Below are 26,836 nucleotides of genomic sequence, written 5' to 3'. Positions count from 1 at the left end.
TGATCCGACCATAGTGAGTCGGTCCAGTGTTCTTGTTTCCAGATAATTTTGGGGTAGGATAGGGATATCAGAGTTGTTTTCAGGGAGATGGGGAGACATCAGCGGTATCAAAGTCATGTTTAGGAAGAAGGTTGCCTGGCTGATCATAGTGGCACATCTGCAGGGGGAGGGGGTGTCTAGGAAACCATAGATGTTACATTTGACAGCCATGTTAAAGGACTACTAGTAGCACAGCTTACTGCCTCCTTTTGAGGTGGCATAAGTTTTACTGTACTGTCAGCAATTGTGACAGTTAGCACATGATAAAAATCTGTGCACTAACTGTTACCACTGGCCACACCTCCACCAGGCAGATAATTAAGGATTTTTACATAGAAACTACTTTTTTGGCATAGGAAAACAGTAATGTGGGTCTGTGCTAGTCTATTGCACAATAAACCCATGTTAGCTAATTAACACAGCTTAGTAAAAGGGCCCCTAAGTAAATTAGGGAGTAATGAGACATATACATAAATCTAGATCAAAAGCTTTAACACATACTAAACCGGTGCTACTTATGTCATACAATGAGATATATTAATCTTGACTAACACAAATGAATATAAATTTAAATTTGTTTGGGGGAAAGGGGGTTTGGACAGAAAAAAATTAAAGCTAAACACTTACCATTGTGTTCGGATAGCGCAAAACCAATGGCTGTACTGGAACACCAGGAATAAATGCCCCTTGGAAATAGAAGAAGTTATATTTCTTATTTTCACAATCAGAAATTTATTAATTATTATTTATTGATTTGATATACCACCTTTTACCAATTAAGGTCCTAAGCAGTGAACATAGTCAATAAAAACAAACCATAAAAGGAAAGGAATGCCAATGTCATAAAGGAAAGGGCAAGAAAACATGTATACACTCATTCAATCCTAAAATATAGATAAGATTAACTAATCATTTTATAATCTGTCCCTCACTAGGCACCTGTCTGCTGCCCACAACCAGGATTGTTCACATAGGAGAAAAAGTGAGTCTTCAGTATTGTTTTAAAGCAGGGAAATGATTCTTCTGCTCTGATAAAATCAAGGCGTGTATTCCAAAGAGGAGCCAAAAAATAGAATGCAGAACGTCTGGTGGATTCTAAATTAGCTTGACAGGGATTTGGAATAACTATTCTGTTGGAATCTAAAGACCGTAGAATATGAGAGGGGGTGTATGGGATAGTAGAAGATAAAGATATGATGACATACCTGTATGGAAAGCTTAAAATGTAAGTGAGTATTTTGAACTTAATTCTGAGGAGTATAGGTAACCAATGTAAGCAAGAAAAGAGAGGGGATTACATGATCATATTTAGAGGACCTTAAAGCAAAAGAGCTACACAATTATGTAGTTTTCAAAGATGTTTGATCCAATTCAAAGGTAAGCCTGTGAAAACTGAATTACAATAATCAATTTTGGAAATAAGGAATGCATGAATTGCTATATGAAATGGCAAACAAAGGCCAAATGGCCCATCCAGTCCACCCATCCAGAGCATCTACTATCTCCTCCTCTCTCTAAGAGATCCCACATGCTTGTCCCATGTTTTCTTGAATTCAGATTGTGTCTCCACCATCTCTACTAGGAGACTATTCCATATATCTACCACTCTTTTTGTAAAAAAGTATTTCCTTAGATTACTTCATCCTATGCCCTTAAGATTACATCATCCTATGCCCTCTCATTCCAGACCTTTCATTGGAAAGAGATTTGTCTCATGCAAATTTATGCAATGTAGGTATTTAAACATCTATCTTATCTCTCCTCTCCTGCTTTTCCTCCAAAGTGCAGATTGAGATCTTTGAGTCCCCATAAGTCTTATGATGAAGACCATTGATCATTTTAATTACCTTCCTCTGGACCAATTCCATCCTGTTTATATCTTTTTGAAGGTGTGGTTTCCAGAATTGTACAAATATCCTCTTTCTGTGTACCCTAAACTATGGAAACATTTTGAAGATCTCTCGTATTATACTGGCTAAGCTCTCTTAGAGGAAGTCAAAACGACTGTTGAGATTTCTATTGTGCTTCAGGTTGAGGCTTTTGAATTCTTTGTTGTCTCTGGCATCTGTGTAGTAGAGCTATGAAAGGTGTTGATGATGGTGTATACCTTCTATTGGGGTCATAGGAGAAATGCTTTGGATTGTAAAATCTCTTAATGTACTGAGGTTTAGATGACTTTGCAGATAAGGTTGTCATTAAGTTTTCATGCCTCTTCATCTTTTGGGTGGCCTCTTCAAACAGTTCCTCTTCCAGGCATGGTATACTGGCCAGTTTTTCCTGGATGTTCACATCCAAATCAGTCTTCTCATTGCAATGGAAAGTGCTGATGCTCGTGATGTTATGTCAAAGGTTTCCTATTGATCATTAAAGGTGTGTTATTATTTATATATTTTTAAATTTTCTATTCCGCTTATTAACTAGGCGAATAAAATATACAAATTCTACATCTATGCACAATCTAAAATAAGATAAAAACATCAAGGCCTCAATTCAAAATTTGGTCTTTGTGAGAGAACTACCAGCATCTCCTTGGAAAGCATTCAATTGATCATCAGGAATATATTGTTCACAATGTATTCATTTTTGAACAAGAGACTTCATATAAAAGTCATATAAAAGTTGTAACTGAGTATTCTGCTGGTTAGCATAGTGTTTTGGTAGAGTCTCCAACCAAATTTATCTTGGGTTCTGTACTCTCTTCCAGGTGGTGTGCTGTCATTTGTCTTAGAACAGCTAGTCTTCTTCAATGCTGACTGTACAAGGGATTGACGTTATAGCTGGGGCTTATCAAATCCTGGGCAAGATTGTACCCTATAAAACATATCCAACTTGTATGGAACTACAGGTACTAGAATGGAAGATATGTTCCTCTTTCTGTTAGTCCCTTATGGAATCAACCCATAAGAACATAAGAATTGCCATACAGTGACAGGCCAAAGGTCTATCAAGCCCAGTATCCTGTTTCCAACATTGGCCAATCTAAGTCCCAAATAGTAAATCAGATTTTATGGTGCTTATCCTAGTAATAAGTAGTGGATTTCTCCAAGCCATCTCAATAATGGCCTAGACTTCTCATTCAGGAAATTATCCAAGCCTTATTTAAACCCCACTAAGCTAATTGATTTCACCACATTCTACAGCAGGGGTGCCCACACTTTTTGGGCTTGTGAGCTACTTTTAAAATGACCAAGTCAAAATGATCTACCAACAATAAAAATTTTTTAAAACCCCCACAAAGCACACTGAAAGGCAGAGAAAATGTTAATTATCATTCATATTCCGGGTTTTTTTCAAAGAGGTCAAGGCAGATGACTCTATGCAATGTCATCTCAATAACAACCATACAAAAATAGACAAATATAGCCCCTCCCTTTTTACTAAACCACATAGCAGTTTTTAGCGCAGGGAGTTGCGCTGAATGCCCCACGCTGCTCTCGATGCTCATAGGCTCCCTGCGCTAAAAACCGCTATTGTGGTTTAGTAAAAGGGAGCCATAGTGCAAAATATAGACAGCAGATATAAATTCTCAAAACAGACACATTTTGATCACTAAATTGAAAATAAAATCATTTTTCCTACTTTTATTTGATGATTTCATGAGTCTCTGGTTGCACTTTCTTCTTCTGACTTCACTCTGGCTGCACTTCTTCTGACATCTTCTGATTTCAGCCCACTCCTTCTTTCAGCCTCCTATATGCTTTCTCTCTTCCATACCTCATTCTCTCCCCCAACTTTTTCTTTCTTTCTCCCTGCCTCCTGTTCTTTCTTTCTCTCTCTCTCTCCATGCCCACTTTCTTTCTGTCTCCCTGCTTGCCCCCTTTGTTTCTTTCTCCCTGCCCTCCCCCAAGCCACTAGGTTTGCCGTCGCCACCGGGGAACAGGCCTCCAAGCCACCGCCCCCCAAGCTCTGCATGCACTGACCAGCATTCTGCTCCCCTTCAATTCTGATGTCGGAGAGGAAGTTCCGGGCCAGCCAGGCAGCGATTGGCTGGCCCAGAAATTCCTCTCCGATGTAAGAATTGATGTCGGGGAGAGGAATGCTGGTCAGCGTTAGGCTTCTGCAGGCCCAAATCTCTGGAACCCCAGGGCCGAGGAAAAGAAAAGAAAAAAAGCCAGTCTTCCATGAGAGCCATTCCAGTCTCTTTTTAGCAGGACACTCAACTTCACATTTTCAGGCTCAAGACGTCAGAGCAGCAGCAGCAGCTCCGGCATTTTTGGGCAGAGCACCTCCTGCTCCCGACCGCCTTTCTCCAGTCTGGCTTGTCAATTCCACCAGGGGCAGCCGGCGCTCAGCTCTCAAGGGTCGTGACTTCCCTAGACCTCCCTCCCGCCTTCTCCCGAAGGAAGTGACTTCATCCCCCAGTCGGAAGACGCAGTCGGGCAGGAAGGGCGCAGCAAGAATGAGTGTGCGTGGGGAACTTTGGGGAGATTCCGGTGGGGAACCTTGGGGAGAGGAAGGCTGATCGGCCGGCCGATTGGAACGGCAACACGAGATCGACTGGCGTTGCCTTCCCGATCGACCGGTCGATCGCGATCGACGTGTTGGGCACCCCTGTTCTACAGCAATGAATTCCAGAGTTTAATTACACGTTGTGTGAAGAAATATTTTTTCCAATGTGTTTTAAATCTAGCTTCATTGCATGTCCCCTAGTCCTAGTATTTTTGGAAAGAGTGAACAAATGATTCACATCCACCCTTTCCACTCCACTCAGTATTTTGTAGATCTCTATCATATCACCCCTGAGCCATCTCTTCTCCAAGTTGAAGAGCCCTAGCTGCTTTAGCCTCTCCTCACAGAGAAGTCAACCAAAACCTTTTATTATTTTTGTTGCCCTTCTCTGTACCTTTTCTAATTCTACCATATCTTTTTTGGGATATGGCGATCAGAACTGCATGCAGTATTCAAGTTGTGGCCATGCCATAAAGCAATATAAGGGCATTATAACTTTCATCTTTGCTCTCCATTCCATTCCTGATAATTCCTAACATTCTATTTGCTTTCTTAGCCATCACTGCACATTGAGCTGAGGGAGTCAACATATCTTCAACAATGACAACTAGATTCTTTTCCTGGGCAGTGACTCCTAACAAAGAACCCAGCATCACATAGTTATCTTTCAGTTTCACATGTATCACTTTGTACTTACTCACATTAAACGTCATCTGCCATTTTGCTGCCCAATCTTCCAGTCTCACAAGGTCCTCTTGCAATTTTTCAAAATCCTCTTGCGATTGAACAACTTTGTGTTATCAGCAAATTAAATTATCTTACTAGTTATTCCCATCTCTAGATCATTGATAAATATGTTAAAAAGCAGTGGTTTCAGCACAGACCCCTGGGGAACCCTTCTATTTAAACATCCAATATAAACAAAATGCTGTGCAGTAGTGATACAGGACAAGAGCCATAGAAACATAGAAACATAGAAGATGACGGCAGAAAAGGGCTACAGCCCATCAAGTCTGCCCACTCTGCTTACCCACCCCCTGTCTATGCCCTAATGACCCAATTTCCTTATCTTGACCCTCGTAGGGATCCCACATGGGTATCCCATTTATTCTTAAAGTCTGGCACGCTGTCTGCCTCGATCACCTGCACTGGAAGCTTGTTCCAATGATCAACCACTCTCTCTGTGAAGAAATACTGTGTTAGTTCAAAAATGGAGGAAAAGACTCACATCCCTGTCAGGGAGGAAAGCCTCCTATAACTCAGGAGGGATGGTAACTTCATAGGCCTATTCCCAATCAGTTCAGTGAACCTATTATTTACAAAGACAAACTGCAGACATCACAGCATACCCTGGAGAAAGCCACAGCATGGTGACTGAAACATGGGTTTCTACGATGTTTCTACCTGACAAGACGCAGCAATACCTGGAAACCTGCTACAAGCACAATACCACCTGCAGAAACCCTGAGAGAACATCTAACCCAGCTCCATGGGGAAGAACATCTCTAAACCCACCAGATACTTTTCCATTTTATGGAAAAAGAGACTAACTGACTTTGACATCAAAATTTTAATTTCTGACCAACTGATATTCCTGCCAAAATTCAAATTGGTGGACTGCTATGTTCTCAATCAGGTCAGTAAACCCACTATTTACAAAGACAAACTGTAGATCTCACAGCATACCCTGAAGAAAGCCACGGTGGCTGAAATGTCAGTTTCTACCTGACAAGATGCAGCAAGACCCGAAAACTTGCTACAAGAATCTTACAACTTATTCCATTGGGTCCTCTTAAAAGTACTCTCCTTCCCTATGTATACACTTTTCCCAATGTAGTTACCACTTCTGGAAACAGTACTTAAAACGCATCTTCAGGAATTGCCAAAAGTTGTTGCATCAACTTTTGACACAACAACTTTTGGCAATGTTTTCAATGGTGTCTAATCGCTTTCCTTTCAGCGTGGATTTAAGTTTAGGAAATAAGAAGTAGCCAGCATGCTTGACAAGTAGTGTTTGTAAATCTTTGAGATCCCCAGCCTTGATAAAGATGTGTGAAACGTGTTGGCACTGAGGAGCTTCATTCTAAAGTTGGCTTGACAAGTAGTGTTTGTAAATCTTTGAGATCCCCAGCCTTGATAAAGATGTGCGAAACGCATTGGCACTGGGGAGCTTCATTCTAAAGTTGAAGCATGTTCGCTATGAAGCTAAGTTCATTTAAACTATTTAAATTATTTAATTAAGTATAAAAGAATAAGAAAATCATAAAAAAAGCATTATATATAAAACATATACAAAAATGCATTACGCAGGGATGAATGAGGAAATGACATAAATACAAACCGAAGAGTGCTAATACTCGTAGGTCATATCTGATATCCCGTTGAGCTACGCATATGAAATCAGCTTATGTACCAGAGATAACTCCCATTTGCTATGGTGTTCTCGTATTTATATATTTATCATAAATATTAAAGAGTGACGAGGATTACTAGTTTTCAGCCATTGTTTCTGCTGATTAGGTGTAGAAGGGAGGGGCTCTGATTTATTACTAAGGTTAACTGCATTATCTTTGGGACAGTGCTCTGAACAAGGCTGCCCTGTGAACTTTTAAAAGCTAAGTTACTCAGCATTTCATATTCTGCTTTTTTCACAGTTTTTTAGCATATATCTGTTTAATTTCTCTTCTCCTCCTCCCTATTTCTTACTAAAAAAACAACAACAAAAAAACACAAAAAAATAAACCCTTCTCTTTCCTCTGTTAAATCTTATTTCCTCTTCCTCTTCATAGGAATAAGGGAGACTTATAGTCCCACCAACCCCAGGGACCACTTTTCATATATAGAGACCCAAATAATCAGGACTACTCAAATCAAGTCACTTCACAACCAATCAAGATGACCTTTATTCTATGCAATCACTGTGGGGCTTTAATGCCAAGACACACTATTTGGAGGCTTAAGGCTTGCCTTGCCCTATCTGTCTTCAACTTGCTAGTATTAAGGAGGATCTCTGCAAACATAAACAGGAATTGAATACAATTAAAGCAGCTTCCATCACTCCACAAAATCATACCAACTTACCACCTCTACCTCAAAGAATAAAACAACCCAGGAATAAATGGGTCACAGTAGGCTCAGGAAGACTGCGACATGTAACACAGAAACATCCACCTTCACTAATATTACCTCTACAGAATTCCTTCGCTCCACTAGTGCACTGCAATACTCAAGAAAACAGAAGGGAGGTGGGACTGGAACCAATGAAGGTAACTCAAGAGAACAAGCGCACCCTAAACACAAATAAAAAAGCCAAAAACAGAAAACTATTACTGTTGGGGGATTCCATCATCAGAGGCATTAGCCTTGGAACACAAGGCGAGGAGACCAAAATAGTGAAATGTCTTCCAGGATCCTCAGCTACCAGGAGTTCCAGGCACATACTGACTATAATTAAGGAAGAAACTAAGGATTTTTAACAGTGATGTTGTTATCCATCTGGGAACAAATGACCTGGCCAACAACTCCACACTTGCAGCACAGAAAGCTTTTCGGGAGCTTGGTGAGGGCTTGAAACCTTTTGTAAAGACTTTAGCTTTTTCTGAAATACTGCCTTCATATGGAAAGGGAGAGCAAAGAGTGAAAAACACAGAGGACTTTAATAGATGGCTCAAAGCTTGGTGTCATCAAGAAGGCTTCAGGTACATAGGAGGATGGGGAAATACATGGAAGGACAAGAAGCTATATTGCACTGATGGGCTACATATTACTACAGCAGGAAAAAGAAACCTTGCAGAGAATATGTTTCTAGGCATTTAAACTAGAAGGTGGGGGTGGTGTATGTATGAAGGACAATTATAGAGACCACCCCCAGCAAAAGAAAAGATGTGATAGTAGTAAAGATTACAACATAAACAATATCAGCAACTCATTTCTTAGTATTGTAACGGAAAGTGAAACGAAACAAAAATCTATACGAAAAGGAGATTACCGCTGAAAAATAGCTGGAAAGCGATGACCACAAATGCTCACAGTCTAAGCAACAAAGTTCATGATCTGCAAGTCCTGATGTTAGAGGCAGATCTAGATATTGTAACTATCGCAGAGACATGGTTCAATGAATCACATGGATGGGATGCAAACATACCGGAATATAATCTTTTTAGGAAGAACAGAGATGGTCAAACAGATCAATATCCAAGTGACTTATATGCAAGGGACCTGGGGAGAGGAAGAAGAGATATGGATCGCTCTGAAAAGAGAAGATGGAACTTCTATCTATGTGGGTGTAGTCTACAGACCTCCAACTCTATCGCAGCAAATTGATAAGGATCTGATTGTGGATATCCAAAAGTTTAGAAGGAAAGAGGAGGTTCTGCTGTTGGGAGATTTCAACCTGACGGAGGTGAACTGGAATGTTACGTCTGCGGAATCGAAAAGAAGTAGGGAGATTGTAGATGCCTTTCAAGAGGCTCTGCTCAAACAAATGGTGACGGAACCCACGAGGGAAAAAGCGATATTGGATCTGGTCCTCACAAATGGAGAGAGTATCTCTAATGTTTGAGTGGGTGCTCACCTGGGAAGTAGCAATCATCAAACGGTTTGGTTTGATATAACGGCTAAAGTGGAGAGCGGCTGCACGTTACTTAAAGTCCTAGATTTCAAATGTACGGACTTTAATGCAATGGGAGAGTACCTGAAGAAAGAGTTGTTAGGATGGAAGGACATAAGAGAAGTGGAAAGACAGTGGTCTAAGCTGAAAAGAGCGATAAAAATGGCTACAGACCTTTATGTGAAGAAAATCAATAAAAACAAGAGAAAAAGGAAGCCAATTTGGTTCTCCAAACTAGTGGCGGAGAAAATAAAGGCGAAAGAGTTGGCGTTTGTGAAATATAAAGAAACCCAAGAAGAGGAGTGCAGAAAGGACTACAGGGTGAAACTGAAAGAAGCCAAGAGAGAGATACGTATGGCAAAAGCACAGGCGGAAGAACAAATGGCTACAAATGTAAAAAAGGGAGACAAAAATTTTTTCAGATATATTAGTGAAAGGAGGAAGATGAAAAATGGAATTGCTAAACTAAAAGATGCTGGGAACTGATTTGTGGAGAATGTTGAGGAAAAACCAAATATGCTAAACAAATACTTCTGTTCTGTGTTCACAGAAGAAAATCCTGGAGAAGGACCGAGATTGTCTGGCAAAGTTACATGAGAAAATAGAGTAGATTCTACGCCGTTCACGGAGGAGAGTGTTTATGAGCAACTTGAAAAACTGAAGGTGGACAAAGCGATGGGACCAGACGGGATCCATTCCAGGATACTAAGGGAGCTCTGAGAGGTTCTGGCAAGTCCTATTAAAGACTTGTTCAACAAATCTCTGGAGACAGGAGTGATTCCTGGGGATTGGAGGAGAGCAGATGTGGTCCCTATTCATATAAGTGATCACAGGGATGAAGCAGGAAACTACAGGCTCACTTCAGTTGTTGGAAAAATAATGGAAGTGCTGCTGAAAGAAACGATAGTGTACTTCCTTAAATCTAATAGGTTACAGGATCCGAGGCAACATGGCTTTACAAAAGGTAAATCGTGCCAAACAAACCTCATTGAATTTTTTGATTGGGTGACCAGAGAGCTGGATCGAGGACATATGCTAGATATAATTTACTTAGATTTCAGCAAAGTCTTTGATACAGTTCCTCATAGGAGGCTGTTGAACAAACTTGAAGGGCTGAAGTTAGGACCCAAAGTGGTGAACTGGGTTAGAAACTGGCTGTCGGACAGATGCCAGAGGGTGGTGGTTAATGGAAGTCACTCGGAGGAAGAAAAGGTGAGTAGTGGAGTCCCTCAGGGTTCGGTGCTGGGGCCGATCCTGTTCAATATGTTTGTGAGTGACATTGCTGAAGGGTTAGAAGGAAAAGTGTGCCTTTCTGCAGATGATACCAAGATTTGTAACAGAGTAGACACCGAAGAGGGAGTGGAAAATATGAAAAAGGATCTGCAAAAGTTAGAGGAATGGTCTAATGCCTGGCAACTAAAATTCAATGCAAAGAAATGCAGAGTAATGCATTTGGGGATTAATAATCGGAAGGAACCTTATATGCTGGGAGGAGAGAAGCTGATATGCACGGACGTAGAGAGGGACCTTGGGGTGATAGTGTCCGAAGATCTAAAGGTGAAAAAACAGTGTGACAAGGCAGTGGCTGCTGCCAGAAGGATGCTGGGCTGTATAAAGAGAGGTGTAGCCAGTAGAAGGAAGAAGGTGTTGATACCCCTGTACAGGTCATTGGTAAGGCTTCACTTGGAGTATTGTGTTCAATTTTGGAGACCGTATCTGGCGAAGGACATAAGAAAACTTGAAGCGGTTCAGAGGAGGGTGACGAAAATAATAGGAGGCTTGCACCAGAAGACATATGAGGAGAGAAAGCTAACCAGGTAATAAGTATAGAAACCCAACCAGGTCGTGCATGTGCAAGACCGGAGGATTAGGACTTCGATGGGAAGATAGGACTCAATAGGAAACCAAGGTGGCAAGGGGGCCCCTTCTGGTGATTCAGACAGATCGTGACCTGTTTGGGCCGCCGCGGGAGCGGACTGCTGGGCAGGATGGACCTATGGTCTGACCCGGTGGAGGCACTGCTTATGTTCTTATTTCTTATGAGAGACTGGAAGCCCTGAATATGTAGACATTGTATATCTGGATTTCCAGAAAGCCTTCGACAAGGTACCCCATGAGTGCCTACTGAAGAAACTGTGGAGCCACGGGGTGGAAAGGGACGTGCACAAATGGATCAAAAATTGGCTGGCGGACAGGAAGCAGAGGGTAGGAGTACAGGGACACTACTTTGACTGGAAAGGGGTCACGAGTGGTGTCCCACAGGGGTCAGTGCTGGGACCGCTGCTGTTCAATATATTCATTAATGACCTGGAAACGGGGACGAAGTGCAAAGTTATTAAATTCGCAGATGACACAAAACTCTCCAGCAGGGTCAGAACTGTTGAGGAATGCAAAGAACTGCAGAGAGACCTGAACAAACTGAGTGAGTGGGCAAATAGATGGCAGATGAGCTTCAATGTAGAGAAATGTAAGGTCTTGCACATAGGGAAAGGGAACCCCATGTACAGCTATACGATGGGAGGGAGGGCACTGGGGGAAGGCAACCTAGGAAAAGACCTGGGGGCATTGGTGATAAAACAATGAAGCCGGCGGCACAATGTGCAGCGGTCTCAAAGAAAACAAACAGAATGTTGGGCATTATCAAAAAGGTATCACTACCAGAACGAAGGAAATTATCCTGCCACTGTACAGAGTGATGGTTCGCCCGCATCTGGAGTACTGCGTCCAATACTGATCGCCATACCTTAAGAAGGATATGACGATACTCGAGAGGGTACAGAGGAGAGCAACAAGGATGATAAAGGTCATGGAGAACCTTTCATATGCCGAAAGGCTGGACAAGCTGGGGCTCTTTACCCTGGAAAAGCGGAGACTTAGAGGGGACATGATAGAGACTTATAAAATCATGAAAGGCATAGAGAAGGTGGAGAGGGACAGATTCTTCAGACTAGCGGGGACAAGAAAAACAAGAGGTCATCCAGAAAAATTGAGAGGAGACAGATTCAAAACGAATGCTAGGAAGTTCTTCATTCAGAGGGTGGTGGACACCTGGAATGCACTTCCAGGACAGGTGATAGGACAGAGTACAATATTGGGGTTCAAAAAGGGACTGGATGACTTCCTGAAAGAGAAGGGGATTGCAGGGTACAGATAGAGGGTTACTTACAGAATATTAAATAAATAGGGTATAAACGTTTTAGGTAAGGAGCACTTACAGGTCATGGACCTGGGGGGCTGCCGCGGGAGCGGACTGCTGGGCGCGATGGACCCCTGGTCTGACCCGGCAGGGCCAATGCTTATGTTCTTATATACCCTAGAGGAAAGGAGAGACAGGGGACATATGATTCAGACGTTCAAATACTTGAAGAGTATTAACGTAGAACAAAATCTTTTCCAGAGAAAGGAAAATGGTAAAACCAGAGGACATAATTTGAGGTTGAGGGGTGGTAGATTCAAAAGCAATGTTAGGAAATTCTACTTTACGGAGAGGGTGGTGGATGCCTGGAATGCACTCCCGAAAGAGGTGGTGGAGAGTAAAACTGTGACTGAGTTCAAAGAAGCGTGGGATGAACACAGAGGATCTAGAATCAGAAAACAATATTAAAAATTGAACTAAGGCCAGTACTGGGCAGACTTGCATGGTCTGTGTCTGTACATGACCGTTTGGTGAGGATGGGCTGGGAGGGCTTCAATGGCTGGGAGGGTGTAGATGGGCTGGAGTAGGTTTTGACGGAGATTTCGGGAGTTGGAACCCAAGCACAGTACCGGTAGAGCTTTGGATTCTTGCCCAGAAATAACTAAGAAGAAAAAATTTAAAAATTTAAATTGAATCAGGTTGGGCGGACTGGATGGACCATTCAGGTCTTTATCTGCTGTCATCTACTATGTTACTATGGTATAAAGGAGCGGGAGTATCTCAAATCGGTGGCAGGTGCTGAAGGGAAAATGGTAGGCCAAGCGGAAGCGGCTGAACCTGTGAGTGAGGAGCTGGTCGCCTGACTGACAGAGGCGGTGGTGCTGGCGCTGGGAACTCGGCTGGAGGAAAAGATGGAGGATTTGGAGAATCGCTCCAAAAGAAACAATATTCGCCTGATGGGCCTTCCTGAATCTGTGTTGGATGCGGAGCCACTTACCATGCTGGAAAAATCGCTTGCGGAGGAATTCTTCTTACTAATGTGCTGGGTCCCCTACGAATTGAGCGAGTTCACCGTTTGGGCCGGAAGCAGGAGGGTCTGCCTAAACCCAGAGTGGTGATCCTCCGTATTCTTAATTTTGCCATCAAAGACTTGCTTTTGAAGAATTATCGGCAACGGAAAGACTTGCAGTTTCAAAACCATTGTATACTGCTGTTTCAGGTTTACTCCGTCCACGTAGCTTTTCTTCGTCAGGGCTTTTCTACCATCTGTAAACAGCTTACCGAGAAAAAGATGCACTTCACGTTGCAATTCCCTGCAAAGCTCCAAGTCGTCTATAATGGCCAGCCATTTGTGTTTGAGACCAGCGCTGGTGCCAGAGATCAGGTGTGTCAGTGATTCCCCGATTTGGCGTCTAGCACTTGATCGGCTGCGACTGGTGTATCCGAGGATTCCGGGGAAACCTGGCTGATCAAGATAGTGCTCCTGAGGAGCAGTGGCTGTTATATATTCAGGATATATACTGCTATAGTTCTAGTTTGTGTGCCTGACTTTTCCTATGTTGTTCATTAAAATGCACCTATTTTTGACTATGTACTATTGTTGCTCATCTTTGGGTTGGATGAGGTTCCCTGAGGGATTTATTTGTTCTTTCAGTATTAGGGTACCTTTGAGTACTAGAGTTTCCTAGTTATTATGTTTATTTAATTGTGAGTGCTTGGTTAAAGTTTCAGAGGGTTAGGGAGAGGCCCGCTACCTGGAGTAATGGTTTGTGGCATTTCTGATAGGTTGGGTGGGGGGAGTTGAGGGAGAGGGGGAAGTGGGAGGGGGATGGTTGGGGAAGGGGGGTATGATATTGTGTGGTTGTATATGTGACAAGTATGCATGATCTCTGGTTGGAAGACTGCTGGGAAGAGGGCTGGGACTCCCAGCAGTCGTTGTTGGTATTAAGATCTCTTGGTATATCTGGTCTCTTTTTCTGACTGAAACCTAAGCGGGGTTTACGCTGTGTGACTTGGAATGTGTCCGGCATCAATTCCCCAATTAAGAGGGCTAAGATCCTCCAATATCTGGATAGACACCAAGCAGATATTGTGGGTTTGCAAGAGACTAAACTATCCGAGAAAGAACATAGTAAATTGTGGCAGTCCTGGGTAGGCCATAAGAACATAAGAATTGCCGCTGCTGGGTCAGACCAGTGATCCATCGTGCCCAACAGTCCGCTCCCCCGGTGGCTCTTAGGTCAAGGACCTGAGCCCTAACTGAGTCTAGCCTTATCTGCGTATGTTTTGGTCTAGCAGGAACTTGTCTAACTTTGTCTTGAATTCCTGGAGGATGTTTTCTCCTATGACATCTTCCGGAAGAGCGTTCCAGTTTTCCACCACTCTCTGGGTGAAAAAGAACTTCCTTACGTTTGTACGGAATCTATCCCCTTTTAATTTTAGAGAGTGTCATCTCGTTCTCCCTACCTTGGAGAGGGTGAACAACCTGTCTTTATCTACTAAGTCTATTCCCTTCATTTTCTTGAACGTTTCTTTTTTTGAAAATATGTTTATTAAAGGATCAATGCATACGAGAAAAATACAAATTATGACCATACAAGAAGGACATCATGTACAATAATCAAGGGTGCAGGCAAAGAATAAACAAACAGATAAATCCACAACATATCATCCCCTATGCAGATCCAATTTTTGAAGGAAACCCTCCCCACCAACCCTTCTTCCCCCCACCCTGAGCACCCACGATCTCTAATCAGCCCTAAAAGGAACTCCAATAATCCAAATAGGTCCTAGATTTACAGCTCGCAGCCCCCCGGCGGTGCTGCCGCTCCCACCAAGCCATCAGAGACATATTAGCCCACCACTGTTGCACTGTTGGCCGCGTGGTACCAATCCAGTGGCGAAGGATTAGTTTCTTTGTGATTCCTAAGGCCACTAAAAGAAAGCGCCTTCCAGGATCGCTAACACCCGCTTCCACCAGGGGACCTGTGACACCCAACAGCAACGTCTTATAAGACCAGTCTATAGATAATCCTATAACGTTTTCCAGCTCCCGAAGCACAGAAATCCACAGGGGCCCTACATGTGAACACTCCAAAAAGTGATGTACCAAGGTGTCCCGACGAGCCGGACAACGGGGGCAGCAGTCATCAGGCCATAACCCCATCATTCGTCCCTTACTTCTCATTAAATAAGATTGGTGCAGAATCTGCAGGTGTACTTCCCGCAAACTCACATTAGGGGAGGCTGAGGCGCATTCCTGAAAACACAAAACCAAGTCATCCGCAGTGACCTGCTCTCCCAAAGCCGAAGTCCAATCCGTTGCCATAGCATCAAGAAACCTGTCAGACCGTCTTTCCCTCCCCACTTTATACCACTCCGAGAGCGTGTTAAATTCCGATGGGGCGGACAAAAACTGTTGATCCAAGGAAGTGAAAGTGGGCAAACTGCCCCCCGACGAACGGAGCGCCAAACAATAGCTACGCATCTGCAGGTATGCTAACATAGACCCTGCGGTCCAACCCCAGCGGTCCTGACATGCCAGAAAAGAGGGGACCGATCCCGACCCCACTTCAACAACCTGCCCCACAAAGCGGCACCCAGACGTCCGAACTGAGGCAAAAAATGCATGTAACGAACCAGCAGGAAACTTAGGGTTACCCACCAATTCCGTAAAAGGCGAAGGGCCCACCGCGCCCCCCAAGGAAGACCGCCACCAGCACCAGGCCATACGTAAGGGTCGAAGCATAGAAGGGCAGGGTCCCGCCCCTTGCCACAGGAGGTTAAAAACTGACACCGGAGCTGACAAAAGGTACCAGAATCCAACCGGGGCAAACCTGGCAGCTCCCGTATATAATTCATGCACCCATCTCAACAAAGCAGCAACATTATAAAGACGCAAATTGGGCAAGTTCACACCTCCGTGCTCGCGTCCCCTAATCAGTTTGTTATAGCCAATTTTCACCCGGCGAGAGCGCCATATAAAGGATGAAACGACCCCCCTATAAGCCTGCACATCTTTCTGTTTGATCCAAATGGGCACCATTTGTAGTGGATACAGGAGCTTCGGCAAGAGGACCATTTTAATAAGGGCAACGCGTCCCAGGAGCGAAAGAGGAAACTCCATCCATTTCTTACACAGAGCTCGGACTGCGTCTAATTTATCAAGTACGTTCTTCCGATAGACCACCCCCGGATCTGCATGCAGATATATTCCCAGATATTTGAGCGTACCCTTAGACCAGTGCAGCGGAAAGGAAGGATCATGCCATAGAGCACACGGGGGGCGGACCGCTAGAGCCTCCGACTTATCAAAGTTAATTCGCAACCCAGAAAAGGCTCCAAATCTCTGTATAAGATCTATTAATCGAGGAACCCCCTCTTCAGCATCTCCCAGAAAGATAAGCATGTCATCCGCAAACAAATTAATTTTAAATTCCTGGGAACCCAACCAAATACCACGCAAGTCGGTACACTGACGGAGCTTAGCCGCAAAAGGCTCCAGAGCCAAGACAAACAGCATCGGGGAGAGGGGACAGCCCTGGCGCGTCCCCCTCTCAAGTTCAAAAGAAGAGGTAAGCTCCCCGTTAATCAGGATCTGGGCCGTAGGATGAGCGTATAATGATCGAATCCCAGTCAGAAAGCTCCCCATAATGCCGAACTGAGGAAGAACCCAAAAAAGATAATCCCATAACACTTTATCGAACGCTTTTTCTGCGTCTAGACTAACTATAAGAGCATTCTGCTGTCCCGGGTGTTGCCCAACAAGTCCAGGATTCTGAAGCACCGAAAGCGCCCTCAGCACATTAGCAGATGAATAGCGGCCCGGCACAAAACCTGCCTGGTCCGAATGAATTAAATTGGGCAAAACCCGACCCAGGCGAGCCACCATAATAGCAGCAAACAACTTGATATCTTGATTGAGCAGAGAAATAGGTCTATAGGATCCCAGCTGATCTTCCGCTCAACCCGGTTTCGGTAGAACCACAATATTGGCGTGAGTTAGTCTATGCGGAGGCAGTTCACCTCTACTAAGAGCCCCACATAGGGCTTGAAATGGGCCCACCACTCGTACCCCCAACAACTTGTAATATTCAGAACCCAGTCCGTCAAGCCCAGGGGCTTTAGCCAGTTTTAAGGCCCGAATAGCTTGTTGGATTGCTAACCCTCGCACCGGGGCATTTAACACCTCCCGCTGCTCATGTCCCAGGGACGGAAGCTGTAGGTCTTGAAAGAAAGTCGTCCTCTGTCCTGTGTCACAGGTCCCCTTATCATATAGCGCCCTATAGTAGTTAACAAAACTCTGCTGTATCCCAGCTTGGGCAGTTACCTCTCTACCATCAGGCACCCGGATCCTTGAAATAATACGCTTCGGAGCCCTTGAGGTAACCAAGGATGCAAGCAGTTTCCCCGCTTTGTTACCCCATCGATGGAGGCGATATTTATACAATCTGATATCTCTAAGGGCTCTTTCTGCCAATAAGTCATTAATTTGCCTACGTAGATCAAAATATTGAGATCGAGCTGTTGTGACACCCGGAGCATGTAAACTCCCACGCAGCGCGGCCAGACGCTGTGTCAAGTCCAACAGTGTCTTATCTTGGGCTCTATGCTTGCGGGTAGTATACTCAATAATTTTACCACGCAAGACCGCCTTGCTCGCCTCCCAAAACACCACCTCTGATACATCAGAAGCAGGGTTTTCGTTCACAAAGAGATCCCATTGTTGTTCCAGGAAATCCTTAAACTCATCATCTTCGTATAACGTGGGATTCAAACGCCAACCAGTAGTCGACCCCTGGGACCCCGGCCTATCAATGAGCTCCAGCCAAACCAAGTGGTGATCTGACAAAACACCGTCTTCAATCACCACTCGTGGAATATCCGCCAGCAGAGAAGGAGCCACCAGCAGGTAGTCCAAGCGACTATGAACATCATGCACTGGAGAGTGAAAAGTGAAGTCAGATTCAGTAGGATGCAGTGTGCGCCAGATATCGAGCAGACCCAGTTGGTGCATCACAAAGTTCACCCCCTTGTGATCGCCTCCTTTCAATCGAGGCTTAGGCGGCTTGCAATCAACAAGTGGGTCTGCAGTGATATTAAAGTCCCCACCTAGTACCAATTGGTATTCAGAAAAAGGCGTCAAAGCCGCTACTAATACAGAAAAAAATCTATGAGAGTATACATTAGGTGCATAAAGAGAACAAAACACATATTTCTTCCCCAAGAAAACTCCCGCCCAGATCACATACCGCCCCTCAGGGTCCTGTATTACCTTGTGCATAGTACAAGGATGCTTTTTATGAAAGAGGACAGCAACACCTCGCTGTCTGGAGTTATATGAAGCAAAAGCTACTTCCCCTACCCAATCCCTCTTCAGTTTAATATGTTCTGTCACGCTGAGGTGAGTCTCCTGAAGCATTAAAACATCTACTTTTAATTTCTTACAATATTGAAGTAATTTGCTGCGCTTCACTGGGGAGTGCAAGCCGTCAATGTTGAAGCTGGTAATCTTAACAGAACTCACAATAGCAGTTGGTAAGAAGTAAGTCCCCCCAGAGACAACAAGCCTGTGGGGCAGCAGCGCCGGCCTCCCAGCCAAACCAGCACGCCACCCACTGAAGTATCATAACAGTACTGATCAGAGACCCCAGGATGCTCCCAGGATGCAGCCCACCCTCCCACCCCTCCCCCAACAAAACTTCCTTTTCCTTCAGATAAACCCCCCATCCCCCACAGATATCACCCTTATCCAGTCCCCCCTTCCGTAACACCCCCCAACCCACAACCACACTCTCATCCACACTCCCATAGCACCAACCTCAACAGTAAGCAAACACAGATACCCACACTCCCCTCCCCAAAGCTCCCCCCCCATCTACCCCCGTGACCATAAAACAAATACCAGAATTGTCCATAACCTGCATGAGAGCAAAGATATGTGCAGGGGCATATAACTAGAAACGTAGAACTGTAGAACTGGCGACCTGGGAGGACAACAACATAGCCCCCCTCAGAACAAAAATAAGTCCAAAAAAAAGAGTCTGATTCAGCCCCCTGGAAGTTCCAGGGGGGGGGAGGCAGCCCTGCCGTAAAGGTCCTCGTTGCAGGTACTCCCCGAGAGGTCCCCTCCATCCAAAACATTAGGATCAAAAGACAAGGTCTCGCACAAATAGTCTCACACGATGATACCGGAGACATCAGCAGGGACCCCGAGGGGCCTCTCCCCTCGAGATGGAGACATAAAGATGAAAAGGGGAACGGCACAGCTCCTTCAGGTCCAGATCGCTCAGAAGGTAAAGAGCAGTCAGGTTTTCATAAGAGGCCTACTGGGCGGGAAGGCTCTCGATAAAGCGCTTGAGTTCCTCCGCCTGGGACACAGTAAAGGTGCGATTTTCATGGGTCAGGCGCACCTTAGCTGGGTATAGGAAGGCAAATTTGATTCCCCTTGCGACCAGCTGCGAGCAATAAGGTGTGAAGGTTCTGCACTGTTCAGCCACCTTAATAGAGAAATCCTGGAAGATCAAAATCTTGGCACCCTCATACTCCAGACGCCGGGACTTCTTAAATAGCTCAAGCAGACAGGCTTTGATAGCATAATTGTGAAAGCGGGCCAGCACGGCTCTCGGTCTACTAGCGCCCTCATGCTCTCGTCGCTGTCCCACCCGGTGGACACGTTCCACCACCACTGGACCCGCGTGCTCCGGGAGGCCCAACTCCTTCGGCAGCCATTTCTCCACAATATGGAGGAGCTCAGGGTCCTTAATAGACTCTGGAATTCCAATGATCCGAAGGTTCTTCCGTTGGGCCCTATTTTCCTGATCTTCAACTTTCTCCATGAGCTGCCCAACTCGAGTTTCCAACAGGTCAAGCCTCCCGTCTGCTACCCCAGCACGATCCTCCTGGGCCGACACCCTCTGCTCCACGTGTTGCAGCTGAACAGCTTGTCCCGCTAAGGTGTCCTTTAGTTCATCCATAGAGGCATGCAGTTTAGCTAGTTTGTCATCTAGCAACTGTGATAAATGCCTCATGGACACCTGCAGCACATCGTCGGATCGATCCTTTGGGACGTCGGTTTGCGTGCCTGCCATCTTGCACGCTGGGCTCCCACAATGCTTCACCGGACGAGAAACTTTCGGCGGCATGCCCCGCGGCCAAAAATGAATTCAGCGCCTCCCCGGACCGCAACAGTGCGCCCCTGCACTCGCGCCTACACTGGCGATCAAAAAAATAAACTCTCACCCGGCATGGATCGCTATAAGGGGGGAGAAACAGGGAAGTCGGAGCGGAGCTCTGTGCACGGACGTCCGCTCAGGAACCTGCCATCACGTGACCCCCATTTTCTAAAACGTTTCAATCATTTCCCCTCTCAGTCTCTTCTTTTCAAGGGAGAAGAGGCCAAGTTTCTCTAATCTCTCACTGTACGACAACTCCTCCAGCCCCATAACCATTTTAGTTGCTCTTCTCTGGACCCTTTCGAGTAGTACCGTGTCCTTCTTCAAGTACGGCAAACAGTGCTGGACGCAGTATTCCAGGTGGTGTCACACCATGGCCTGCTACAGCAGCATGATAACCTTCTCCGATCTGTTTGTGATCCTCTTCTTAATCATTCCTAGCATTCTGTTTGCCCTTTTCGCCGCTGCTACTCATTGCGCGGGTGGCTTCATTGACTTGCGACCAGTACTCCCAAATCTTTCCTGGGGGGCTCTCTGAGTACTGCACCAGACATCCTGTATTTGTGTACAAGACGTTTTGTTACCGACATGCATCACCTTACACTTATCCACGTTAAAATTTATTTGCCATATCGCGGCCCATTTCTCGAGCATGTTTATGTCACGTTGCAGGTCTTCGCAATCCTCCTGCGTCTTCACTATTCTGAATAACTTCATATCATCTGCATATTTAATCACATCGCTCGTAGTTCCAATTTCCAGGTCGTTTATAAATATATTGAAGAGCCCAGACCCAAGCACCGAACCCTGCGGCACACCACTGGTGATGCTGTTCCAGTCCGAGTATTGTCCATTTACCCCCACTCTCTGTTTTCTATCCGTCAACCAGTTTTTGATCCACATGAGTATTTCACCCTCGATCCCATGGCTCGCAATTTTTAGAAGTAGTCGTTTATGTCAAACACCTTCTGAAAATCCAGATATACAATATCGACCGGGTCACCTTTGTCTATCTGCCTGATAACTACCCCAAAGTAGTACAGCAAGTTTGTCAAGCAAGATCTTCTTTTGCTGAAGCCGTGCTGGCTGGACCTCATCAGATTGTGTCCGTCAAGGTGGTCAACGATGCAGTCATTTATCAGCGCCTCTACCATCTTTCCTGGTACCGAGGTCAGATTCACCAGCCTGTAGTTTCCTGGATCTCCCCTCAAACCTTTCTTGAAGATCGGCATCACATTCGCCACTTTCCACTCTTCCGGAATCCTTCCCAATTTGATCGACAGATTGGTTATTAGTTGAAGCAGTTCAGCTATAACCCCTTTCAGTTCCTTGATTACCCTCGGATGGATGCCATCCGGTCCAGGGGATTTGTCGTTTTTAAGCCTGTCAATCTGCCTGCATACCTCTTTTAGACTGACTGTCAACCCAGTCAGTTTCCCGTCTTCATTTCCTAGATATAGCCTGTCAGTTTCCAGTATGTTGTGTATATCTTCTTTTGTAAACAGATGCAAAAAACATGTTCGGTTTGTCAGCGATGGCTTTGTCCTCTTTTAGCACTCCCTTTATTCCATGGTTGTCCAACGGCCCCACCGCTTCCTTCGCAGTCGTTTCCCCTTAATGTATCGAAAGAATGACTTGAAGTTTTTCACCTCCTTGGCAATTTTTTCCTCACAGTTCCTTTTTGCCCCTCTTACCGCCTTATGGCACCTGCGTTGATGTTGCTTGTGCTTTTTCCAGATTTCGTCTGTTTTTGACCTTTTCCATACTTTAAAAGAAATCTTCTTGACTCTGATCACTTCTTTCACTACTACAGTGAGACACGCCGGTTCCTTGTTCTTTTTCCTCTTGGATCCCTTGTTTATACGAGGTATATATAGATTTTGCACCTTGGTGACTGTGTCCTTAAAAAGGAACCATGCTTGCTCTAGCGATTTTACAGCTCCTATCCTCTTCTTAATCTTCTTCCCCACCATGAGTCTCATCCCTTTGTAATTCCCTGTTTGGAAGTTCAGCGCCGTGGCTGTCGTTCTGGATCGTTGTTTTGCCCCCATGTCCAGGTTGAAGCAGATCATATTGTGATCACTGCTTCCCAGCGTCCCTTCTACTTCTACATCTTGCACCGGTCCTCGTAGTCCATTAGAATTAAGTCCAGAATTGCATTTCTTCTCATGTTTTCCTTGACAAGTTGTTCCAGGAAGCAATCGCCCACTGCATCTAGGAACTTGGTTTCCCTACTGCAGCTGGAGGTGCCTAAGTTCCAGTCTGTCCCTGGGTAATTGAAGTCACCCATGATAACTGCATTTCCTCCCTTGCAGTTCTGTTTAATCTCCGTCATTTCTTCATCAATTTCTTTGGACTGCCCTGAGGGTCGGTAGTAGATGTCGATCTTCATTTCCGTTCCATTTGTTCCCAGAATTTTGACCTATAGAGATTTTAACTTATTCTTTGTTTCCAGCATGTTCTCTTCAGCAGCCTCTATTCCCTCTTTGACGTACAGGGCAATGCCCCCACCTTTTTGACCCACTGTCTCTGCGGTATGGCTTCTATCCCGGTAGCACAGTGTACCAGACGTTTTCCTCGGTTCACCATGTTACCAGATGCCGATGGTGTCAAGGTTTTCTTTTTGTGCCATAGTTTCTAATTCACCCATCTTGTTTCTTAGACTCCTTGCATTCATGTATATACATTTGAGTTTGCGGCATGTTACTTTGTTGCACTTTCTTCCCTCTTGTGTCCCTTTCGATCCATCTGGATTTCTGTCCTGTCCATGATCCGCTGAGTCTTCCCCGCTAACTTCTTGCATGGTATCCTCTGGGTATACCGGTTCCCGAACCATCAACTTTCGGACAACTGTCGGCTTTCCCCTTCTTCCTAGTTTGAAAACTTCTTAATTTCTCTCTTGATGTTGCTTGCAAGTAGCCTCATTCAGTCTCCGCTGAGGTGGAGTCCGTCCTTCCTGAATAGCTTGCTCTTCCCCCAGAACGTCATCCAGTTGCGCATGAAGTGGGATCCTTCTTCCTCACACCAGTGTCGCATGCACGCATTGACTGCTTGCAGCTCTGCCTGCCTCTTCTCATCGGCCCTGGGTACTGGCAGGATCTCTGAGAATGCTACCCTCTGCGTTCTGGTCTTCAGCTTCCTTCCTAGCATCCAGAACTGGTCCTTCAGTACTTCCCTGCTGTATTTTCTGTTGCTCACATTGTTTGTCCCCACATGGATTACCACTGCCATATCTTCTTTTTCCACGCTGTCAATGATCCTGTCAATGCGGCTCACTATATCTTCTACTTTGGCTCCAGTAGGCAGGTCACCAGCTGATCCTGTCTTCCTCCTGCTATGTGGCTGTCAACTTGTCTGATGATGGAGTCCCCCCACAACGATTGCTGTCCTCTCTATCTTCTCTTGCTTTTCTAGGCGCAGGTCCTTGTGTGGCCATCTCTCCAGCCATAGGTCCGTGTCCTTCATGCACTTCCATCTTCCCTCATCTTGGCGTTGGCTTGCACCAGACTCATCATCTTGTGGGTTCACTCCGCTGCTTCCAGAACTCACTGCTGTGTCACCCATTTCTTCCTTGTGGTTGTTTTCCGGATGATCTTCACTCCCTGTAGGTGTATCTCGGCAGTTCCACTGTTGCTGGTGATTTTCCACGGCTTCCCTGTATGCCTCCTCGATGAACTTCTCCAACTTCCTCAATGGTTTCCTCTATTTTGACATTCTCTGCATCTCTGTCCTCCCCCTCCACTTCTCAAAGTGCTTCTAGTTCCAGTATTCTGTCCTCTAGGAGTCTAACTTGTTTCTTCAGACTCTCCAGTTCTCCGCATCGAATGCATACATAAGACTGCCTCCCAGAGGTGAGGTAGTCATACATAAGGCAGACAGTGCATAAAACTGGGTAGCTCATCTTCCTGCTTCTGTCTGCTGCTTCCATAGCTGCTGGTATCCTCTGTGTCTGCTGCTGGTGTCCTCTCTGACTGCTGCTGGTGTGCTCTCTGACTGCTGCTGGTATGCTCTCTGACTGCTGCTCGTGCAGTGACTCGCCCCTTCTGTAGGCCCTTCACTAAGGCAAGCGCCTTCAACGCTTGCCTTCGATGCACGCCGAACGCCTGAGCGTAGATGGCTCCTCCCCTTTTAAGGGGGAGCTCCGGATAAGTGCCTAGATGATGTCAGAGGGGTGGGCGGAGCTATCTCTCACCGCTGCCCCTCACTTTTGCCTGTCCTGCTTCTCTGTTCCCCTCTTACTTCTTCTCTCTCAGCGCCCGATTCTGTCTCCTGTTCGCCTGCCTCTTGACTTTTTCCTGCCTGCCCTGCTCACTGGGCTCCAATGTTAACTTACCATTGGCTTGCTTCCTCTTCTGCTGCCAAGGCGGGTGTGGCCTTATTAATACATAAATCTGTACCATTTCACATGTCTAAGGTAATCTCTGATCCAGAGGGGCATTATGTAATTATTCAGGGTACTTTGCATCGTAGTGCTATTCTTTTGGTTTCTGTGTATGCTCCTAACAGTGCCCAGAGGTCCTTTTTCAAAAAATTCCTTGAGATGCTAATGTCTTTGCATGACGTCCCTGTGGATCACAGAATTTTTCTAGGGGATTTTAACTCCATCTTAGATCCTGATTTAGATTCCTCCAGGGGGTCCCTTATTCCATCTCAGTGATCCGATATTGGGTTGAACGCATGGATTCACACTTTAGATTTGGTAGATGTGTGGAGAACACTACACCCAGGAGAGCGGGACTATACCCATACCTCTAGGGTCCACAATACCTCCCCCAGGATTGATCACATTTTTTTTTCTAGATCATCTTTTCATGTAATACAAAGGGCAGAGAGTGGGTGTCTACGTCTCCTTCTTAGCCAGTGTCTGCAGAGACTTTGATCCTCTCACTACATCAGTCCCTGAATCATATCAGTAAGAGAAAAGGATGCAATAGGCAGATTCCGATTTTGTACATTTCTATATGTACGCGGAAAATTTCATGGCGACACCAGAAAGTATTTCTTCACAGAGAGAGTGGTTGATCATTGGAACAAGCTTCCAGTGCAGGTGATCGAGGCAGACAGCGTGCCAGACTTTAAGAATAAATGGGATACCCGTGTGGGATCCCTACGAGGGTCAAGATAAGGAAATTGGGTCATTAGGGTAAGCAGAGTGGGCAGACTTGATGGGCTGTAGCCCTTTTCTGCCGTCATCATCTTCTATGAGTGTTGGCTATTTCTGACCATACTCTGGTGTAGATGAATGTGGACATAGGGGATGGGTCTCCTAAAAGGGAGGGAGATGGCACTTTCCTGTGGCTCTCTACTCTGATCTAGACTTCAAAATCTACTTAGTGCAGCAATGGAAGGACTACATGGAGTACATGAAGGCGATGGTACTCTTTTTTGGGATGCTGCAAAAGTGGTGCTGCGCGGGGCTATCCTTGCTTATAGTGCTCGTAAAAAGAAACTGATGGCGGCTAAAATCTTAGCCTTGGAAAGTAGGGTACAGGAAAGCAGACTGTTGGTTATCAGATGTTCCACACTGCAGCATAAACATGATCTGAGCACGGCTCAGTCCACGCTTAACATTTTACTTCATGAGACAGCCCAACATATTTTCTATCACAAATATTGCCTCCATTGTTTTGGCAATAGGCCTGGGAGGATGTTGGTTAGGCTGACCAAATCTTGGAAGGGTCTATCTCACATTAAATCTTTGTGGGTGGGGTGGAGGCTGGTCACTGCCCTGTCTCAATTACAATATTTGTTAATTATTATCACTCTCTCTAAACAGCAGAGGTGGTGTATCAGGAGCAATTGATCCAAGATTATCTTACTTCTCTGCCCTTACTGGGGCTTTTGGAATCCGAGTGCCTGAGTCTGAATTCCCCTATCACTTGGGAGGAAATTATGGCAGTTATTAAAAAGTTAACCCTCTGCAAATCCCCTGGCCCTGATGGGTTTAGTGGGGAGTTTTACTGGCTTTTACATGGCTATGTGGTGGGCCCTTTGAACAATTATTACGAACAGGTTATCACAGGGGGACATTTTCCAACTTTGTCTAATCAGGCGTTGATTACTGTATTGCCCAAACCGGGTAAGGACCCCTTACTGGTAGAATCATATAGGCCAATTTCCTTAATTAATGTTGACCTCAAGATCTTGGCCAAGATCCTGGCTGATAGGTTGGCCTCTGTTGTTCCATCTTTGGTGGGGGTTGATCAGGTTGGTTTCATGAAGGGGTGCCAGGTGGGACATAACGTCAGGAAGTTGTTGCTAGCTATGGCACACTGTGAGTCTCAGCGGTTGCCTGCTTTGGTCATCAGCTTCAACTCCGAAAAAGCCTTTGATAGGGTTGAGTGGGTGTTTTTGTTTCCCCTATTGCAAAGGTATGGGCTGGATGGGTTTTACCTGCAGGCATTATGCACCTTATACTATAATCCTGCC

At 45.2% G+C, this 26,836-nt stretch overlaps 1 protein-coding gene across 3 annotated transcripts in view; it reads right to left on the bottom strand.

Annotated features, from left to right (window-relative positions):
* Window positions 1-26,836, bottom strand: part of LPCAT1 (lysophosphatidylcholine acyltransferase 1) — a 579,323-nt gene that overhangs the window by 362,208 nt on the left and 190,279 nt on the right. For all 3 annotated transcript variants that reach the window (XR_004537978.1, XM_033929666.1, XM_033929665.1), the window contains exon 6: window positions 667-725. Coding sequence is in view for 2 of the 3 variants with exons in the window: in XM_033929666.1 (XP_033785557.1) it covers window positions 667-725 (59 nt within the window). In the remaining variant the exon portion in view is untranslated. The remainder of the gene's footprint in view (window positions 1-666; window positions 726-26,836) is intronic.

Source organism: Geotrypetes seraphini, chromosome 2, assembly GCF_902459505.1.
Source record: "Geotrypetes seraphini chromosome 2, aGeoSer1.1, whole genome shotgun sequence".
In the NCBI taxonomy this organism is placed as follows: domain Eukaryota; kingdom Metazoa; phylum Chordata; class Amphibia; order Gymnophiona; family Dermophiidae; genus Geotrypetes; species Geotrypetes seraphini.
This window is presented reverse-complemented; position numbering and strand designations above follow the sequence as displayed.